General features: G+C 43.5%; 1 protein-coding gene across 6 annotated transcripts in view; it reads left to right on the forward strand.

The window, feature by feature from the left end:
• The window catches only part of sbf1 (SET binding factor 1), a 56,207-nt gene that overhangs the window by 31,655 nt on the left and 3,853 nt on the right, over positions 1–20,699 (forward strand). For 5 of the 6 annotated variants that reach the window (XM_053414655.1, XM_053414658.1, XM_053414659.1 and 2 more), the window contains 31 exons: positions 4,469–4,546; positions 5,083–5,196; positions 5,319–5,447; positions 5,749–5,847; positions 6,047–6,254; positions 7,077–7,189; positions 7,414–7,563; positions 8,539–8,607; positions 8,790–8,951; positions 9,152–9,417; positions 10,050–10,222; positions 10,340–10,413; positions 11,753–11,945; positions 12,041–12,168; positions 12,276–12,451; positions 13,156–13,292; positions 13,624–13,834; positions 13,953–14,149; positions 14,370–14,507; positions 14,612–14,707; positions 14,959–15,033; positions 15,628–15,800; positions 15,923–16,099; positions 16,211–16,312; positions 16,393–16,578; positions 17,506–17,632; positions 17,744–17,877; positions 18,037–18,381; positions 19,974–20,176; positions 20,282–20,369; positions 20,461–20,592. In XM_053414655.1, coding sequence (XP_053270630.1) covers positions 4,469–4,546; positions 5,083–5,196; positions 5,319–5,447; positions 5,749–5,847; positions 6,047–6,254; positions 7,077–7,189; positions 7,414–7,563; positions 8,539–8,607; positions 8,790–8,951; positions 9,152–9,417; positions 10,050–10,222; positions 10,340–10,413; positions 11,753–11,945; positions 12,041–12,168; positions 12,276–12,451; positions 13,156–13,292; positions 13,624–13,834; positions 13,953–14,149; positions 14,370–14,507; positions 14,612–14,707; positions 14,959–15,033; positions 15,628–15,800; positions 15,923–16,099; positions 16,211–16,312; positions 16,393–16,578; positions 17,506–17,632; positions 17,744–17,877; positions 18,037–18,381; positions 19,974–20,176; positions 20,282–20,369; positions 20,461–20,592 — 4,653 coding nt within the window. The remainder of the gene's footprint in view (positions 1–4,468; positions 4,547–5,082; positions 5,197–5,318; positions 5,448–5,748; positions 5,848–6,046; positions 6,255–7,076; positions 7,190–7,413; positions 7,564–8,538; positions 8,608–8,789; positions 8,952–9,151; positions 9,418–10,049; positions 10,223–10,339; positions 10,414–11,752; positions 11,946–12,040; positions 12,169–12,275; positions 12,452–13,155; positions 13,293–13,623; positions 13,835–13,952; positions 14,150–14,369; positions 14,508–14,611; positions 14,708–14,958; positions 15,034–15,627; positions 15,801–15,922; positions 16,100–16,210; positions 16,313–16,392; positions 16,579–17,505; positions 17,633–17,743; positions 17,878–18,036; positions 18,382–19,973; positions 20,177–20,281; positions 20,370–20,460; positions 20,593–20,699) is intronic. The other variant, XM_053414657.1, reaches the window with a different exon arrangement.

Consider the following 20,699-nt stretch of genomic DNA (forward strand, 5'->3'; position numbering starts at 1 on the left):
CCTGCGTGTCACTACACCATTTAGTTTGGGCCTAAATTAAAAATATTCAAGATACACATGCTATTGCCTTTTGTTCACATGTATTTTTCATCCATTTTTCATTAAGAAACATTTAAAAATCTGGTTAATTGGTCAAAAAACAATTCTTTCTTGTTGCAACAGAATGTTTTAGTTTGAGTTAAGTCTCCTGCGTATTTATTTTAGTGTTATTTTTGTTGATGCTTGGTGCCTAAACTATTTTCATTGGTGCCAACTCAGCTATAGTTGTAACCATATCACCCACACTTAATGGAGAAGAATTTCCCATCACGTGCTCTTCACTTCACTGCAGCTTCAGTCCCTTCCTCTATTCCAATCGCAGCCCATTCTGAGAAATGCTTATCAGTTCAAGTGTTTAAACACTTTTTTCTACTTCCTTATCATCTTATTTATTTAAGCATTATGTACAAATCTCTTCCCTGCTGGGAAACCGTTGGATTCATGTCATAGTAAATGGGGATGGATACTTTCAAACAATGCGATTTGTTGTTAATCAAATCATATTCTAATCAGAGACTGATGAATAATTGTTTGTTCACTTAAAGACTGGTCATAGTAAATTGAATGTTTTCAGAAACACCCATGATAATCTTATCTCTTTACCATCTTGGTGCTCTGCCAGCTCACGTGCAGCAGGGTTAATAGTCTGCAAGACAAACTAGTTGTTATACCACTCAGTATACAGCATCAATAAAACTCACTTTCCTGAACGTTTTATTGTTTTATTCATTAATTGCATTAAAAACACTGAACATAATGACACTATTTTGATTTCATAGTGGCATAAACATTGTTATAAATTAGGCTTTTGCTTATAAACATCAGCCATGTGATTGACCAGTGTCACATAAACTTAACTGATCCACAGAAATAATTTGTCAAAGACTAAAACTTAAAAGTGGACATGTATTTTGTGAGCAGAAAATGAAATCTGTTTAGTGGTAGAATGTAACTTAATACATGTACACATATAATGTTTTTAAGTCCAATTTTGTTTGTGTCCCTTGTACTTTTATTTATTTTAGGAATAGGTCATACTTTTACAGCCAGTTGTGGGAAAATCCTTTTAAGTCATTCCTTCCTTGACAGTCAGCTCTGTTTGCGGCTCCTGTGATGGCTGTCACATGTAAATCATAATAATCAATTTGATTACTTTGTGAGTGAGTGTCAGGTGAAAGATTGACCAGCTTTGCCACCAATCACAGGACAGTTTATCCTGTCCTGTGAAGTCACTGAGTTCGAGGTCAGGACGTGTTTGTTTGGGAGCTGATGAGTTGGCATTCCCTTCTGTCTCAGCTCAGTTATGCTAAGTGTATTTGGATGCTGCCTAAATTTTGATATTGGAAATGCTCTTCCCACGAACTCTCACAATGTTTACAAGGGTTGATCCTCATCATAAATGTATTGTGCTGATTTGATTACTATGGCAGTCTATATGTTTACAGCTGTAAATCAACACAAATAGTTGGTTATACAATATATTAGTATGAGTAGAGTGTGCACCTTTATATATACAGTCTATGGTGTGCACTCTAATTAAAAGTTGCATATATAATACAAAACTACAGTGCTGATTTACATTTATGCATGTTTTAATTACACATTACTCAGGATGTCTGCAATGACCCCTGAAGACTTGTTTAGAAACTTATGTTCACAGATGTAGAGAACTATATATAGAAAAGGAGAGAACATGGCTGAAGAGATCAGGAACATCACACTAGAACTCTATAAGACTGTTGTAATGGAAATAATTGCAAGTCGCATGTTAGAAATACGACTTGCAATTTTGGAGCATTGATTTAATGATCGGTAGTGAGTTGGCTAGCCTAATCTCATCAGGCAGGGAGTTCCAGAGCACATGCACAACACTGTAATATGCTTCTTTTATCTCTGCATTTAATTGACTTATTATTGCTTTAGTATCTTGAGTTTGTATCAATCCTGTGGTCCTTTAAACCAATTCCACAGGTTTAACAAGGTAACTCGGAACAAGGCTATAGACCATAGTATACTTTGTTGTATAATATTTTATAACTGTGTCATAGACTGATGGCAGTAATAAGACTGTAAACTCTTCTTGTGGATGTTGTTCTGTGTTTTTATGTTTCAATAATATCATAGCTGAATGTAAGCATTCCTCGTTCTGCCTCTAACCCTGAAGGAAGACCCCAAATTATGATCTAAACACAGTTTTAGAATTGCTGTCCACTCAGGAGGGAGAACCGGTCATCTTCTAACCAAAAGGTTGGCGATTCGATCCTATTCTCTTCCAGTCCTTGTGTCCTTGGGCTAGACACTGAACCCCACATTTCCTGTGATGGTTGTGCAGCTAGTGTGTGATTGATGTGTGACAGAGAAAATTCGGCACAGAGATGCGAATGGGGGAAACGTGTTGAGTGGTACCATTTACCATTAATAATTTCACATCAAAACCTAATAAACATGCACAACACCGAACTGTGACTTACTTACTGGGGCATCTGCTCTACGTTTCCGATTACAAGGCAAAAAAAAAAGTCATGTCTCATAAAGATATGAAAAACACTTTATTGTGAAATTGTTTGTTATTGTTTTTGGAGACATTTCTCTCACTGGTTGCTCTGTGTGCTTTATGGCCTCTAACCTAGAGACTCCTGTGAGTTGTGGTCATTGTTCTGTGGGGAAGAAGTAAAATCCGTGAATGAGTCAAAGAAAGGTTCACTGGGTTATGGGTCTGTGTCCTCAGCCAGCAGATCTCACCTCTAACACAGATTTATAAACTGGAGGATTGTATCTCCAACCGAGCTGGTTTACCTCGGTGAAGGACTAATGATACAAACAGACTCAAAAGAAGCAGCTGGTCAGCGCTTAAAATTCCACCATAAATGTGAAGAATCCTCGAGTCTCTTTTCTAAGGTGATTGGACTCAGTTTGAGTTCCGCACAGGTCTATTTCTGCAAACCCGCACATGCAAAGCTCTGACCTGTTGACCCCAATTATCTCCATGTCAAATGTGGAGCCTTACGACCTGCCACCTGGCCGGTTAAGTGTGATTAAAAACACATCCACCAGGTTATGGCTTGGTTTTGTTCCTGGAAAAGCATCTGTGAATTGTCGCAGAACCGGTGCTTTTGTGTTTTTTCCCTGACGACAAATCCACTTACAACGTATTCACCACCGGCTATTATTGGCCTATGTGATCCAGTTTGTTTTTCCAGTCAGTTTGATGTCGGTAGTGACAGTTATTTGAGCAGAAGTAAAGTTGGTGTCTTAGGCTTTCATGATAATATATATCCTTGCAGCTGTCTAGGCTTCATATTAGCTCATTTAGATGATTTACATCGTACTCAGATTAATTTCTGATCCCTAAATATAGTTCCCACCCGCTGTCCGCCCGTGTTTATTTAATTATTGCCTGTGGGTTTGGGTTATGAATATGTTTTTTAGCTGTTTCACAACCCGGTTACCAGACCTGGTGCAGGACTCTGGGCTCAAGTTTTTTTTTTGTGTCGGCTGTGTTTCTGTTTGTATGTGTGTGTGTGGCTTGTTGTCTGATATTACTCAATAAAAAGTAGCAGGCACTCGATCTGACCTCCATCACTGAAACAAGACGCAAGAATAGATAAACTGCGGACCTTGAAAAGTGATCGGTGGGGTTTGGTTGAAGGTCGCAAAACGATGATGATGTAGATTGTTGGGCAGCAACCATGAACCAGGGCTTAGTTTAGCTGCTCCGCTCTGCTTACAGATCGCTGGGATATTCATGTATCAGCCCTGGGACCAAAGGCTGTTTCCAAGGGATACAATTTGTTTTGTATTTGTCGGGCTGGGATATGTTGCTGCTGCAAATGTTTCTGTCTCATAAAACCCTGAGTATTTATTTTGTTTTCCTCAGAGCTGGACAAAGCAAAATCGGTTACTTAGAGGAACTATTTTAATGGACTCAACTTCTCTTCTCAAAGTAGACATCAAAAGTGATGATGTCTTTGAGAAATGAGCAGTTGTTGCTGATATAAATGTTTATATTTAAGTACCAGTATTTCGAAGAACAGGATAGAGATCATTAGCTGCTATGGTTAAAGCTGCAGGGGAAGAGTTATACCTTCAATAAAGGGAATTATTCTGTTCAGTTATTATTCTGCAGAGACGGTTTGACTGACTTAAACTGGAAAGTGTAGGAAAAATACAACAATGTTCAGTTTGTAGCGACTGTGTCACCAAATCAAAAACATACGTGTAATTACCAACTTACTCTTCAAACCCTAAACAGTAAAACAAAGTTTCTGCTGGAATACTGTTTTCCAGGATTATAGTGATGTTCACTGTTAATGACTCAGTTAAAGAATGTTGACTGATGAGAGCAGAGACGAGCAACAGTAGGGTTGGAGATGTGGAAGCCAACGTGGTAACTGATGGTGGTATCATGTTCTTGTTCTTGTTTTTGCAGATTTTGGATCCAGAGCTGGAAATTGCTGATCATGCCTTTCCCCCGGTCTCTTCGCAACCCTCTGCACTTAAGATCCAGGTAAAGTCAGCTGATAATCTGCCGTCTTCTCGTAACAAAGAGTCAGTAAAACCCTTACCCCACCTTAAATGGTTCCTGTACCTTGGTTAACCCCGTGAGCAAGGACGTTTGGTGGTAAAAAGATTTCTCCAGAACATGATTCAGACCCATGTCATAGTGGAGACACAAAGTACCTGCAAAGGTTCCTAGTTCCTGGGGAAAGTTCCTACTGTGAAAATGCAGCCCTTGTTTTCTCAAAAAGCAAAAAAGTCTTTGCTTTAATTCTTTGTGATAAATCCTGTATGTGCAGCCCCTTTTCTAAATGTAGACATTACAGTCAACACAAAACAATTCGGTAGGATGAAGTTACACACACAGAGACTAGTGTATTCATACAGCAAGATTGTAATCGAAAATAAATGCGGGTTAAAGAAGAAATGTTGACCAAAGGAAACAGCAGGATGGTTGAAGATGTCCTATTCATTCCAGTATTCCTTCAGTTTTGTTGTTTGTGTATTTGTGTGTTGGCATTGACGCATACATTGTGTGTGTTTTAGGATAAGGAGATCCGTGCAGTGTTCCTGTGGCTGTTCGCTCGGCTCTTCCAGGGCTACCGCTGGTGTCTACACATCATTCGCATTCACCCTGAACCAGTGATCCGCTTCCACAAGGTACAGGAAGATAACTCGACAATACAGCATCAGATCAGTCATACGTGTACTTTACATGAAGGAATATTCAGATCAGATCGCACGCGCAAACAGGAGATTGGTGCTAACGCGTGTTTCTGCAGGCGGCCTTCCTGGGTCAGAGATCGCTGACGGAGGACGACTTCCTGATGAAGGTGTTGGACGGCATGGCGTTTGCAGGTTTCGTGTCAGAGAGGGGGCCTCCTTACAGAGCCAATGACCTATTTGATGATGTGAGTCTTTTGGCACAATGTGCAGGAGAACTTCTGAATAATTTGTGGCTCGCCCTCCCACCAACCATCATCTCATATTGTCATATTGTCGTTTGTGAACCATGAAGAAATTGTACAAGCATTTAGTTGTAACTGGTATTCAGGTAAACCCTCGAATCTGAACAGACGGAAAGGAAATCTGAATGAGATTATTAGAAAAGGGTATTCTGTGTCACTCTTAATCTGATGGGAACTCAATGTTTTTGCCCCAGATATTAACGATGAGGTGAAATTGAACGCTTACTTTGTCATGTTTTCACAGCTGGTAGCCAATGAGGTGGATCGGATACGACAAGAGGAGACGTGTCCACACAAAGTCATGAACCACGTCAAGGAGCTCGCTGAGCAGCTCTTCAAAAACGTACTCAAACTTAGCATTGTTGGCCTTCGTTCTGTGTTTTCCTCTGAGTCTTTCTCCTTTTTTCTCTCCCCCGTCTCACCCCTCTCTCTTTACTTTGTCCACCTTCTTCTTTGTTTTCCTTTATGTCACCAATACTCAAATGTGTCCCTCCTCTCTTCTGTTCCTTTAACAGTGATTCTCTGTGTTTTCCCTCTTCCAGGAGAATCCATACCCCGCAGTGGCGATGCGCAATGTCCAGCGGCCGACAGAAAACCGACAGAACGAGCCACCGAATAAGCCGCCCTTTCCTGGGCTGGACGACGTTGCAGTGCAGCTCTTCATCGACCACGCTACTGCCAAGCTGAAGAATGCCCCTCCCGTGGTCAAGGTGGAGCTCAAGGCCATGGTGCCGTCCGGGCCCCCACTGGGTGAGCTGGGGAGGAGATTTGCGCCGCTGAAACGGTTTCTGTGTGTCTGTGTTGCTGTGTAAAATAGTATTCAGCAACTAGTGCGGTTCATAGCATGTGAGACAGTTTTTAAGTCCAATCAATGACATGACACCAGGTAGAGGGCCTTTGAACTAGTCTGAAAACTGCTAGACATCAGCTGATGCATGCGTGTACGATGACACAAAAGTGCATTTTCCAAAAAGATGGAGCCTGACTGATTGGACTGATTTTAAGGTAGAAAACATTCGGGTATAAATACCAATATTATTTGCACATATAGAAAATGATATGTCTGAATTATATTGAAAAGGGGAAGTGATACATGTAGCTTTACGTCAATGCATCTCACAAACTAGTTTACAACTTCCTGCAGACAATGCTGAGATAATTGTGAACTGTGGGGTCAGAGCGGACTCTGCTGGAAAAATCGTATGATGACACCATTTCTAAATTACCCCAAAATATAGCACAACATATACACAGATGCAAATATATCTGCCTTAGGCCAATTTAGGATCTGCCAACCACTGTAATGACCAGACTATACATACAAATTATACTACTTTTAATTCCTAAGAAATATGGTAACAGACTTTATTCAGTAAAAATGTGAAGACCGGAAAAAAGGATACAGTGATAAGACAAACAGATTTTTTTAAAAAGTTTGTTGTAAGGTTGAGTTTGATAGTATACTTGAAAGTAAACTTTACACTGAGACCATATGCCGCACAGTGTGTGTTTTAATGGGGTTTAGTTCAGTGCTGCAGTGATAAACAAGTGTCTGATCACCCACCTCTGCAGGAGACACTGTGGATAGAAACGGACACGTGATGGCCAACAGCGCCCGCAGGCTGGAGGTGGTCAGGAACTGCATCACGTACATCTTTGAGAACAAGATGCTGGAGGCAAAGAAGGTGAGTGTGATGCGTCGCTGCACAGTTTCATACTAATGAATAAACCGCCACAAAGTTCTGCTTACATTTCTCATTAATGATAAAAAAAAAAACAGACAATCCACTCTCCAGTGGTTGTAGTAACTTGAAATGTCTTTTCCTCAAATACTTTTTTTTTTTTTAAATGTCTGTGTTTATGACCCTGATGTTGTGTTGTGATTGTGTGTTATGCCTCCTCTGTTCAGCTGATGCCAGCTGTACTTCGGGCATTGAAGGGTCGGGCAGCCCGGATTTGTCTGACCCAGGAGCTCAATCAGCATGTCCTGCAGAACCGAGCTGTGCTGGATGACCAGCAGTTTGACTACATAGTTCGCATGTTGAACTGCACCTTACAGGTAAGCATCGATAGTAGCAGACCTGGTCAGCTGAATATTATTACAGTGCTGAAAATCAAGGGTTGTCCTTCATTTTGACAGATTCAGTAGTAGTTTGATAATAGTTTGCATGCTACATTGTCAATAACTACATGTAAACCAATTCTAGCAGAGCCCTCAGTCCTGAACTGGAGCTGGTAATTCAAGTGTGGCAGCAAGCCTTTAGGAAAAATTGAAAACAGTCATGAGAAGTTGTTTTTCCAGCCTAATGACAACCGCCTCTGCAACAGTCTCCTTTGGTGTTCTTGTTTTTTATCCAGTACGGATCCGTTGTAAGTTAGTGAGAGAGAGAGAGAGAGAGAGGGGGTGAGAGTAGGGGAAAGAGGGGGTTCAGTGCATCGGTGTACGCCACTCTTCAAAGAAGAAACGGCACAAAACGCTATGTTATAGATCTTTTATGTTATTGAGAGAAGTGTAACATTCAGAAGTGGGTTTGTTATGAAACTGTGCAGACAAATTAGAACATGGCGCGCTGCCACAGTCTAGGTCATTAATGTGAAACACTGGGTCTCATTATGCTGCCTGTGCAATGCAAATTTCACTTTGTATTTTCCTACAAAGACAGAGCTTTAATGCATTTAGCCTCTTTATCTGGTTACTGTTTGATCATTGGTGTGATTACTCACAGGCTTTTTGATACACCCGCAACAACTTGTTTCTTTCTTTTAATAGTAAAAATTACTTATGCAAAATTCCAGCTGATTTTGAAATTATGCTAAAGGACAATTTAACAGGTTGAACAAATATGCAGCTTGGTCTCTTCACATTACTTCTGTAAAAAGTTAAATAATGGACAGAACATTAAACACATAAAATGCAATGGATAATTGAGATAATAAAATTATATATTTAAAATACTGTATTGTTTTATGGCCCTCATCATTTTCGAGGTGCATGCGGCCTGTTGTGATGTGTTGCTATTCTTTGTCTGTGCAGGACTGTTCACACATGGATGAACATGGCATCGCAGCTGCCCTGCTCCCATTGGTCACAGCCTTCTGCAGAGTAAGTTCATAACCAGCATCAACCAAAAAAGTCATCTAGGATCCACTAATTCAACTGTAATAGCCCAAAACCTCACATAGTCAGAACCTGTCCACATGGACTTTACATTTCAGTGAGTGAGAGGTGCTTCACGTTAAATTGAGGTTGCTTGGATCTCCTTCATAATATTTCTCCTTTAACAGAAACTCGGCGCAGGCATCACTCAGTTTGCCTACAGCTGTGTACAGGAGCACATGGTGTGGACCACCATGCAGTTCTGGGAGGCCATGTTCTACAGTGACGTCCAGAGCCATATCAGGGCTCTGTACCTGGAATCAGAGGATGGAGAGCAGCATAAGAACCTGGTGAGTACTTACACTTCTATCTGATATCAAACTGCAGTGACCATAGAAAGGTTTAATCCTGCTCATTATTGCAGCAGAAGAAATATTAGTCATTCATTTTTAGAAGACACTTCTCACCACAGCTAGACGTCCAGCTTGCTCATGTACGCCGTCTTCAGATGATTAGTCATTAATAGAACCTCCTTTTGTTTTGTTCTCAGGAGCAGCAGGACGGCTCGGGTGACGGCAGGGAAATCAGCGCCCTGGATCTGGCGTCGGAGCAGAACAGGCTGTGGCCGACACTTAGCAAGGAGATGCAGACGGAGCGAGTACAGAAGGAGGAGAGCACCGTGTTCAGCCAGGCCATCCACTACGCCAACAGGATGAGCTACCTGCTCCTGCCGCTGGACACCAGCAAGAACCGACTGCTGAGGAACACGGGCTTCGCAGACGTGGAGAGCGTTAGCAACAGCTACGTCACAAACAGGTATTGGCAGCTGTCGGTGTTCACCTAGGGGTCAGACTCACATTATGTAGGTGCAAAAGTAATAAAACGATCAGTGCAAAAAGACATACAAAATAGTGTAATAATAACCACACTAAATTGTAACTTCACTCCCAGCTCAGAGCCTCACTTTTTTACCACGTGTGTGTATGTGAATTTGTTAGTAAATTAATTTAGTTTACAACTCAAACAGATTTAAGTGTGCAGTATCCCTTTAACTAAAATTATGAATGCAATCATATTTAACTGTCATAATTGTTCTAATAATAATTGATGAGAATTCGCCTGTTATACATTACTGTCTCTGTCACTCTTTCTTTAACAGTTCATTGTGGCTCCTTCTTGTTCTGATAATTCAAAGCGTTCCATTGTAAAAAAAAAATGACCGTTTTGTTTATACAATATTTTGAATGCCACAACACTCAGTTCTTTATATTTCTGATTTGTTGGTAATTACTCAACAGATGGTTATTTGATAGAAATCATTGTTGTTACTTATTTAAGCTCTACTTATGGATTTCATATGAAATGTTTTACATTTCATTAGCAAGGATTTAAAACCCAGCCCCTGCCTTGTTTTGCCCTTTTCTAAAGCTGGTTGTTTTGTATTGTAGTATTGCGGGCAGCATGGCGGAGAGCTACGACACCGAGAGCGGCTTCGAAGACGCAGAAAGCTCAGACGTGGCCAACTCTGTGGTGCGCTTCATCAACCGCTTTGTCGACAAAGTGTGCAATGAGAGCGGCGTGACCAACGAGCACCTTAAGGCCCTCCACACCATGATACCAGGTACGGAAGCACCAATACATGCCACACTCGGGGATCTGGCTTCCTAGCATAGAGAGCATCACACAAAAGTATCATCTGGATTCTAACATCTTCAACGTTCTGTCTTTGTCCCTGCAGATATTGTTCAGATGCACATTGAGACGTTAGACGCAGTCCACAGGGAGAGTAAGAGACTGCCTCCGATCCAAAAGGTAACCAATTCCTATTTTTACATCCCGCTGGAGAAAGGCCACGCAGAACCCCAGCCTGCCCCGCCCACTCCCCTCTCCACCAATCCTTACAGCTCAGGCTGACAGTGCCACAGCAGGTACGTCTCTCCGCCAGAGACAGAACCGTGTGACTCACGGCACGCCTCACCAGTGCATGCGGGGTGATTGCTCCCCCTTGTTGTGCTGTTTGGTCTTTGAGCCTCAGTTGAGCTCAGCCTGGCTGCTGTAGCTCCCAGAGGTGCTGCAGACCTGGAGTGCCTTCAGTCTGAAGGGTGTGGTGTTCTCCAGAGGGGCTCGACTCCTCATGTTTTGTCATTTCACTAAAGGCCTGTGACTAAACATGTAACCGCTCAGCTTCAGATACTGTAACTCCATGTGAGCAGGATTGTCCTCATCACTCCTTTTTGTTTATTTTACTCACAGTTTCCTTTCACCATTTCACTTTGTAACACACACAAGCTTAGCACATCCTGAGCATTTAAAGATCAGCTCATTGTATTGGAGATTAGATTGTGGTGTGACTTCTCAGTATCCGGGTCCAAACAGTTAAAACACTCCCCTGCGTCCGCTGTGCGACTGCAGCTGGAATGTGGATGTGTGTGACATATGATGTTGCGTAACAGTTTATGAAAGGGATTGCCAGAGTTTAAATTTATATCCTATCAGTTTTGGAGTTCCTTAGGAAGCTCTCCTGGCCTCACTGGAGCACAGGAAGGAATGTAAGGGACCAGGGCCATCTTATTTCATAGTGCCATTGTTAAGCAGAGTCCTTTCAATAAAGTAAAGCTATATTAGATTCCTCAGCTTCTGCTCAAAATGAATCTAGTTCAGGTTTTATTAGAAACAAACCGCATGAATAAAAACATCATCTGTGATTTCTTTGTTTGTGACATCATCTGTTCCAAGATCCCACCAGTCCATCTTGGCTGATGTTCTTATTATGCAACAGTGATGCAGTCATTTCATCAGTTTTTTAATACATAACCTCCCGAATAGTGCCGGTCATCCAGTAACTAAGCATGGTGGTGGATTTTGCGTGCAGTACTCGTTCAAATATCATTGGAAGATATTTGATTATATTAAATGTTACTAGAGTTCCTGCTGGATGACACATTTACTCATGTTTCAGTTGAAAGTGTGACAGTTTGAGTTACCACAGTCTCTATTGGCAACATACTATTCCTTATATTATGTAGATAAATGATGGTGAAATATAATGTTAAAATCATGCAGAAAATTTGAAACCAGTCTGTCTTCTTCCTGCTGTGACATCGTTAATAAGACTTCCTGTTGTCCTCTCTTTTGTGTTTTGTCCGTTCAGCCCAAGCTGCTGAGGCCGATTCTGTTGCCGGGTGAGGAGCTGGTGATGGAGGGCATGCGGGTCCACCTGATTCCCGACGGCCGCGAGGAGGCCACAGGGATCATGGGAGGTCCACCTCTGCTTCCTGCCGAGGGTGCCATCTTCCTCACCACCTACCGACTCATCTTCAAGGGCACGCCTACAGACCCACTGGGTGAGACCTCACTCACACACTTCACACCGATAGATATGGGTCAGATCTGCGAGTCCTCTAAACTCAGCTGTTTCTTCTGCATCTTCCTCCTGCAGTGGGTGAACAAGTGATCACTCGCTCGTTCCCCATCGCCTCTCTGACCAAGGAGAAGAGGATCTCAGTCACTATACCCATGGACCAGTTTGTCCAGGAGGGGCTGCAGCTACGCTCCTGCACCTTCCAGGTACACAGAACCCTTTTGGCTCCTTTCAAACAACAAGACCTGTTTATTTTGTATTTTCTGTGAATGCTTCTCTCCCTGACTCCACTGTTCTCTGTGTACGACTGCAGCTCATGAAGATTGCGTTTGATGAGGAGGTTGCGTCAGACCTGGCGGAGGTTTTCAGGAAGCACATGCACAAGCTGCGGTATCCTCAGCACGTCCAGGGCACGTTTGCCTTCACTGTGGGTCAGAGTGGGAAAATGGTGGTGGAGCACAAGACCAAGGACAAGAACCAGTCGCTCAAGTAAGGAACCTGTGTAGAATGAATGAAGGCAGGAATTTGTTTGTGAAACATGTTTTTATTCAGGAGAAACTAAGGTTGTTAGTTTAGCTCCACAGAATTGTCAGCAGACTGGGCAGTAACAGACTGTTACATTACTCCGTACATTACTCTGACTCCATCACCTCCTGCTGGTCGGGCACAGAGCAGTAACTTCCTGTAGGGTTGCTCAGGTGATCCTTCACATCTGTAACATCAGTTTGAGTTACAGCTGGCGACCTCATATTTCCCTGTGAACCAAAGTCACTAATTAGCACCTCTTGCTCAAGAATTTGCCCCTTTATATTTCTCTAGGCTAAAGGTCATATGAGGTTACAGTATATTGTATAACCGAGGTGCTATAGCTATTCCAATCATGTATGTGTGGAGTTCTTTGAGATACCATCAATCATGTCTGAAAATATGAGGCTCTGAACTGGTACGGTTATGATACTGGAATATGGGCTGTACAAATATAATTTGATTGTTTGATATGTTTATTTGTGAACGCATCTGATTATGTACTGAGAGGAGACCTCAAGAACACCCAAATCAGCCCATTGTCAGCTGGACTTTCAGACGGCTTCAAATTTGAAAGACCCAGCAGGAAGTGGATGTGAGGCAACTTCCATTGGAACATGTTGTAAATAACAATTAACTTTCTCTTCCTCCCTCTTTGTTTATTTCAGGACACTTTCCAAGAACCTGGTGAAAAGTGCCAAAAGGACCATAGGTCGGCAGTATGTGACCAGGAAGAAGTATTCTCCGCCCACCTGGGAGAACAGAAGCAGCTTCCAGTCCGAGCTGGATGAAGATGAAATCTCAGGTAAGCACAGTGTTTTCTATACTACAATGTTCAAATCTCTATTGGATAGCTATATACTACAAACTACAAACAAATATATTCCAGTGCACCCACTTCAACTTTTGATGTTTTAAGTAGAATGAGTGAGAGGACATGATTTGCGAAAGAAAATGAAGCTTTATATCAAGCTCTATAAGTCAGAAAATGATCTGTTCTCTGTGACACATCAGTGAATTTAAAGGAAACATACAGACATGTGGCAGAATATGTTTGAGAGTATGTTTTTATTTATTTATTTATATTTCATGATTTTGAAATGAGGTCCAGTGAGCTTTCCTGTCTGTCTCCACAGTCTCAGAGGATCTGGAACCGCAGAGCTCGCTCACCCTCTCCTCTACCATGCGCTCGTCCGACAGACAGACCATGAGCAACGTGGTGGAGCGAGCGTGTTGTCGAGACTACCAGCGCCTGGGTCTGGGCACGCTCAGCAACAGCCTGACACGTTCCAAGAACGAGCCCTTCAGGATTTCGACTGTAAACCGCATGTACACCGTCTGCAGGAGGTGAGAGAGTGCGCCATAGACAGAGAAAGAAGCGAGAGGTTGTTAAAGTATATGCACAGCATCTCCTCAGTGTTTAATACAGGATACGTGTGTGTGTGTGTGTGTGTGTGTATCACAGCTACCCCGGCTTGCTGATAGTGCCTCAGAGTATCCCGGACACGACCATCCAGAGAATCTGCCGCTGCTACCGCCAGAACCGCTTCCCAGTGGTTTGCTGGAGGAATTCGAGAACCAAGGCCGTCCTGCTGCGCTCCGCAGGCCTCCACGCTAAGGGGGTGGCGGGCTTCTTCAAGTCCCCCAACACTCCCAGTACAGGTGAAAAGAAAAAGACAATTTAGGCATCTAGCTGATATATTTTTTAAGTTTCTTGATGAGTTCAGGGGTTATAAAGTGACACTTTGACTCCAGTGGTATTAAATGTTAAATATGCAAAGGATGAGGACATTAGTGTACGTGGCCTTGTCAAAAAAGTGTATTTTTGCAGCTTATATGCCACTAAAATAAATTTGTCTCCATGTGTGTCGTCTCTCTGCAGCTCCCTCCCAGGCAGAGTCCACGAGTTTGGAGCAGGAGAAATACCTGCAGGCCATCATCAGCTCCATGCCTTCATACAGTGAGAACAGCGGCAGGAACACACTCAGCGGATTCACCTCCACACATATGAGCACGTCAGGTGGGTGGATTATCACAATGTTCACTTAGTGTCATCACCAATATCCTGTAGTGTCGTAAACCGAAGTAACAGAGCTGATGTGTTGTTTTCTGATGTAAACACAGACTCCTCAGATAAGCTGCGGCCGCCTAAGATCGGCGCTCTGATGAAACAGGTGATGGGAACCAAGGAGGATGTTCCTGGAACCTTCAGCAGAGGAGGTGAGACCCTCTTTTGTGCTTGTGTGTTGCTCCTGTAGCATCAGTCAGTTTGTCATGGCTCTAATTTCAAAATGAGTTTCGTGAACCATGTTTTAAATCTGTAACCTGTCACTGGAACTGAGACTGGTCCAGGAGGATGATGAATGAGGCAGTCCATCCGTCCATGAGTGTGAGCGTGTGTGTATGTGCGAAACCATCCTCCATTCTGTGGCTTTGTTGGTTAACGGGCCGTCTCTGTCATTTGACCTCAGCTCTTGGTCAAAGGGCGAAAGTCATCTCCCTCTCTCAGCCCAAAGTGTCTGTTAAGGCCAGGAACCCTGCTAGAGGTACAGTAGGCTACCCCCCACTCCCCACACCCTTCCCTCCACTCCTTTCTAACCAATCAGATCTCTTTAACAGTAGCGTCAGTGTGTCTGCCATCATCCCCGGTAGTGTGCTGTCTTCTGCAGACTAATGGACTGTTGTGCCTGCTCTTGTTTGCCACTGTGCGTGTGTGTGTGTGTGTGTGTGTGTGTGTGTGTGTGTGTGTGTGTGTGTGTGTGTGTGTGTGTGTGTGTGCGTGTGCGTGTGCAGCTCCTGGTGCTGCAGCAGCTCTATTGTCTGACGTTTGTCGTTTCCTGTTTGATTCTTTTTCTCTGTTGAGTGTTAACAACAATCTGAGTGTCATCATAATGCAGCAGCTTGGCGTAGCAGACTGGACTGCGTAGCCGTCAGTCATTTCTGCCTGTGTTTAGCAGCATGGCTGGTTAAGGCTTTCAGTGTGTTTTTAAAGGATGATTCCACCACTGAGGTCTAATAACTTGGAATGATTCTTTCAAGGCTGTTTAACATGGTTATGACTTCTACACAAGGTTTGATGATCAGTCATTTTCTGACCTTTGATTTAAAAAGAACTTGAACTAACTGTGTGTGTATTGCAGGTAAATGGGGCAGTATCCGAGGCAGCGGGCGTCTAAGTGCCTATAACCCAGACGTGGGGACGCGTCTGGCTGGGAAAGAGTCTCTGCAGGCCAACGGAGGCCCAAGCGAAGCGTTGTTCCTCCGCCAGCAGAAGGCCTACCTCTACATCATCGGAGACAAGTCCCAGCTCAAGGTGATGAAGGACACGGTGGTAGAACGGAGTGTGTTCCTTCTAGTGCAGAGTTTGTTAACCCTCACATGTAAAGGGCCTAAAGAATTGAACACTTTGGATTAACTGACTGCTGTCTCGCTCAGGGAGGGAAGCAGGACTCGTTCCAGCAGTGGGAGGTGGTTCCCATCGAGGTGTGTGACGTGCGGCAGGTGAAGAACAGCTTTAAGAAGTTGATGAAGGCCTGCGTGCCGAGCTCCCAGACCTCTGACCCCAACATGAGCTTCCTGCGGTGCCTGGAGGAGTCTGAGTGGATGGCTCTGGTCAGTGCTCAATTGTTTTCATCCATAATTTTGTGTGTGTGTGTTCAGGATGGGGAAATAACTTAGGTAGGTTATTTGTTTCTGACAATGTGTGTGTCTTTGTGTGTCCAGTTACACAGGGTGCTGCAGGTGTCCGTCCTTGTGGTGGAGCTCCTCGATACGGGCTCATCGGTCATGGTCAGCCTGGAGGACGGCTGGGACGTAACCACACAGGTTTGACCCACACCATGAAACGTAACTGCTGAGAACTGTTCTCCGAGTGGAGCTTAGTGTGACGTGCTGTCTGTGTGCAGGTGGTGTCCCTGGTGCAGCTGCTGTCCGATCCCTACTACAGAACCTTTGACGGCTTCCGGCTGCTGGTGGAGAAGGAGTGGCTCTCGTTCGGCCACAAGTTCAGCCAGCGTGGAGCTCAGACGCTGAGCAGCCAGAGCAGCGGCTTCACTCCCGTGTTCCTGCAGTTCCTGGACTGTGTGCACCAGGTGGGTCCACGGAGATGCACGTTTATTTTTCAACCTGCAGCGTTGTGATACAAGTGAAGATCAGAGTCAGGTTGAAATAACAGTTTATTTAAATGCAGGTTACTAGAAATGTCAGAGATGCTTTAATCTGCCAAGAAACGTTTGCTCAACAAGAATCCTGCAAAGTGACCAGAGACACTTGGTCCAGAGCCAAATGTAAAAGGAATTCAGTTCTCCTCCCTCTTGCTATATGTAGAGATGAATATAATCATTTATAATGCTGTCTGTGTGTTTACCTGTAAGTCTGACTTTATTTCCTGTTTTGCTGAGGTGTGACGTAGATTCTGTCGTTTTTATCACACGCAGGATGTGTTGTTTCAGGGATCTGACTATTCTCGAACTGTTCCTTCTGTTCCTACAGATGGTACTGTCCTTAGTGTTTCCTCAGTCTATTTCCTCTGTGCTTTATTACAATAGCACCTTTCTGGAAGAAAGTACATACTGTTAACAACTTGACATCTGTACTTTAGTTCACATATGAAACTTTCAAGTACTTAAGCTGGCATTTAGTAGAACAAAAGGAAAACTAGAATGGCACCTAATAGAGCTAATACCTCCGCCAATGCCCAACAGTCCCCTTATGAAACCACATTTAAATTCCCTAGATCTCGTTTTTTATTTTTTTTTAATCAAGATTCATGACTTATTCTTTGACAAATCAAAATAAAACGTTGAAGGTAGGAAAAAAACTGATTCTTTTCTGCATAATTTAATGGAAATCCGTTGATTAGTTTTTGTGTAATCCTGCAAACGGACAGACTGACAAACAGAATGAAAACAAAACCCAACTAACCTCCATTAGTTTGATTCAGGGTTCATCGAACAAACCTGAAGATAGAAGTGAACTGTTTTATTTGATTATTTGATTCTCTGCCCCTCCCCCCTCAGATCCATCTCCAATTCCCCATGGAGTTTGAGTTCAGTCAGTACTACCTGAAGTTCTTGGCCTACCACTACGTGTCCAACCGCTTCCGCACCTTCCTGCTCGACTCAGACTACGAACGCATCGAGCTGGGTAACCACATTACTGAGCCTAAGGGCTGTCGACCTGAGAAGCTGCTGTTCTGAGTAAAAGAGTCATAGAAGCAGTTTGAGTTCCCGTGTGTGTGTTTGTGTGTTTGCGCAGGAGTCCTTTATGAGGAGAAAGGTGGAGAGAGGAGAAGCCCTCAGGTGTGTAAATCTGTGTGGGACTACATCGACAGACTCAACAAGAAAACACCCGTCTTCTTCAACTACATGTTCTGTCCTGAGGACGACGAGGTGAGTCCCTGCAAAGACACACAGCAGCTGAGAGACAGAGACACTTTCTCATGTCTCCAATGAAGGCAACAGTCTGCAGCAGTTGAAAGAACACACATTCTGAATGATCACTGAAGCATTAAAGCAACAAAACGGACTCACAGTAACTGTTCGTTGCAGGTTCTGCGGCCGTACACCTTCATCTCCAACCTGAAGGTGTGGGACTTCTACATGGAGGAGACCCTGTCGGAGGGGCCGTCCTACGACTGGGAGGCGAGGGTCCGGCAGGAGCGCGCGGCAGAGGAGACGCCGGAGAAGCCCGACACCAGCGGGCCCAAGTCGCAGCGGCACATCGTGTGGCCGTGCTACGACGGCCTGAGTAAGGTGGTGCCCGACGCCATCACCAAGCTGCTGCAGGACCTGCAGAGTCTGGAGGCGGAGCTCGGTCAAACGTCAGATAAGTGGAAGGACACGTGGGATAAAATCAAGACCACACAGAGGGCGGAGACCAAACTGGAGAGCAAGGTAGCACTGGTTTCATTTTACTCAGCTTAAAATATCTTTTTGTGTTGTTGTAACAGAACCACAGTTAATACAAAGTTAATACAGTCTGTTGGAAAAAATCTGATGGTGAACGTAAAGCTGAAGTCCTGGATTTCAGAGTTGACAAGATGTCAGTTAATGAGAAATGTTGTAGTGTGTCAGTATTTTTAACTTACCTCCAAAGAGTTTAGATGTCACTACTTGATAATTCATCAGTATCTAGCCAGAGAGCCTGACAGATTTATCAGGTGACTAATATTATCTGCCGATATGAGCCATTCACTGACATCGCTTATCTGTGTTTATGTTTGCTGATATGAGAACTTTTATTTTACGGGATAAGCAACGCAATGAAGATGCACATTGTTCTTAATTTTTTTACATTGTTTGTGTTTTCTTTTTATTTATAGTTAAGTTTATGTTTAAACTTTAAAATATGAAGCCTCAATTACATTTCTTTGTTGCGAGGTTTTGATAATGAGATCTTGAAATCGTTATAAATATCAAACAATATTTATAAATGTTTTAAATGTGTAATTTTGAAGCTTTCACTATTTAACAGGGCTGTTACAATAAATGTAAAATCATAAAATACATTTCAGATAAGGTTTCTGCAAAAATAATTTGTATTAATCTAATTAAAAGTAAAATATACATGGCTGGCCGACTCAGCTGCAGTTCATGAGTTTCTGTTGCCGCCTCTTTAAACTCTGTGTAGTTTAGTTCAGTCTGATGAACACTAAGTAAAGCAGCTCTGCTCCAGTCAGACTGGACTTTACAGATCTGTGGTCAGTATCTGTAGAACAAGGCCAAAATCAAAGTGAAATGACCTGTAAACAGACGTGTTACTGTTTAGTACCCAACTCTGAACTGTCCTTCAGTGAACACTGAAATATTCAGTATGTTCCCTAATATCAAGTGGCTGCTGCTCGACAGGTTAGGTTGAATGAAAAGATGAAGATAATTAACAGTTCATGTTTTGTACTGACATCTTGTGGTGATGAGGTAGAATGCAGCTAAGTTCTGAAATTGTAAATGGAATGTAGTTCCACACATACAGTCATACACTGCTTACTATATGCAGCAATAATTTCAGTTTACTTGCCCAAGGACACTTTGGAATGCAGAGGGGATCGAACCACTGACCTTCTGGTTAGCGGGTGACACACTCTGTCTCCTGAGCCACAGCTGCCCCAGAAAATCCCAATACTGTAGTTTTATTCAACAGCTGTGACTCAGGAATTAGAGAGGGTGGTCCACTTATAAAAACGTCGCTGGTTCGATCCCCACCTCCTCCATTCCTATGCCAATAGGGGCAAGACACTGAGCTTTGAGTTGTCATCAAGACTAGAAACGTTCTATATTAAAACAAGTATTTAGTTTTTAAATTGAAGTCATTGGTTTGGTTTTATTTACTTTCTAGTGAACTGAAGTTTGTTCAGACAGGTTGAATGAACTTTTAGGTAACAGTGAACGTTGCGGCTGCTTCTGCTCTCCAACAAAGAGACAAGGTTCTCTGTGGTGACGTTCTGAAAACTCCCGGCTCACCCTCCCGTCTTCCCTCCTCCACACAGCCCTCGTTCTCCAGCTCCCTGCTGATGTCGTCCAACCTGAGCCACCAGCGGCGTTCTCAAGGCGTCTACCTGCAGGAGAGCGCGGGGTCTTCCATCAACCTGGCCATGGACTGCGAGGCCAGCGCCACCTCCACGCCTGTCGCCGGTCGGCCGAGCACCAGCACCCTCTACAGCCAGTTCCAGAGCACGGAGAGCGAGAACAGGTCTGTGGCCACCACCACTGACAGAGTGAGATTTGTAGAGGTGTCGGGTACATTTGTAAAAAATGTCCAATGTCTTTTTCTTTTTTTTTAAACTTTGCCCATCAGGAGTTATGAAGGTATTTTGTTCAAGAAAGGGGCATTGTTGAAACCCTGGAAACCACGATGGTTTGTCCTGGATAAGACTAAACATCAGGTGAGAGGACTTGAAAAATGTATACGTGAGAAAAGCTTGGAGCTTTGATTTGCCTGCACCTCTGTGTCTAACACAACGTCCCTGTCCTCAGCTGAGATACTACGAGAGCAGGCAGGACAAGGAGTGCAAAGGCGTGATCGAGCTGGCGGAGGTGGAGTCTGTCATTCCCGGGACACCGACCATGGGAGCGCCGAAAAACATAGACGAGAAGGCCTTCTTTGATGTGAGTCATCTTCACTGTTCACGTCATGTCAGCGGAATGAGTAGAAGAAGAAAAAACGAACTTCTCCTTCATGTTTGGGAGGGTGAGGGGTATTCAGCTGCAAGATG

The sequence above is a fragment of the Pleuronectes platessa genome, chromosome 22 (genome assembly GCF_947347685.1).
Source record: "Pleuronectes platessa chromosome 22, fPlePla1.1, whole genome shotgun sequence".
Classification (NCBI taxonomy): Eukaryota; Metazoa; Chordata; class Actinopteri; order Pleuronectiformes; family Pleuronectidae; genus Pleuronectes; species Pleuronectes platessa.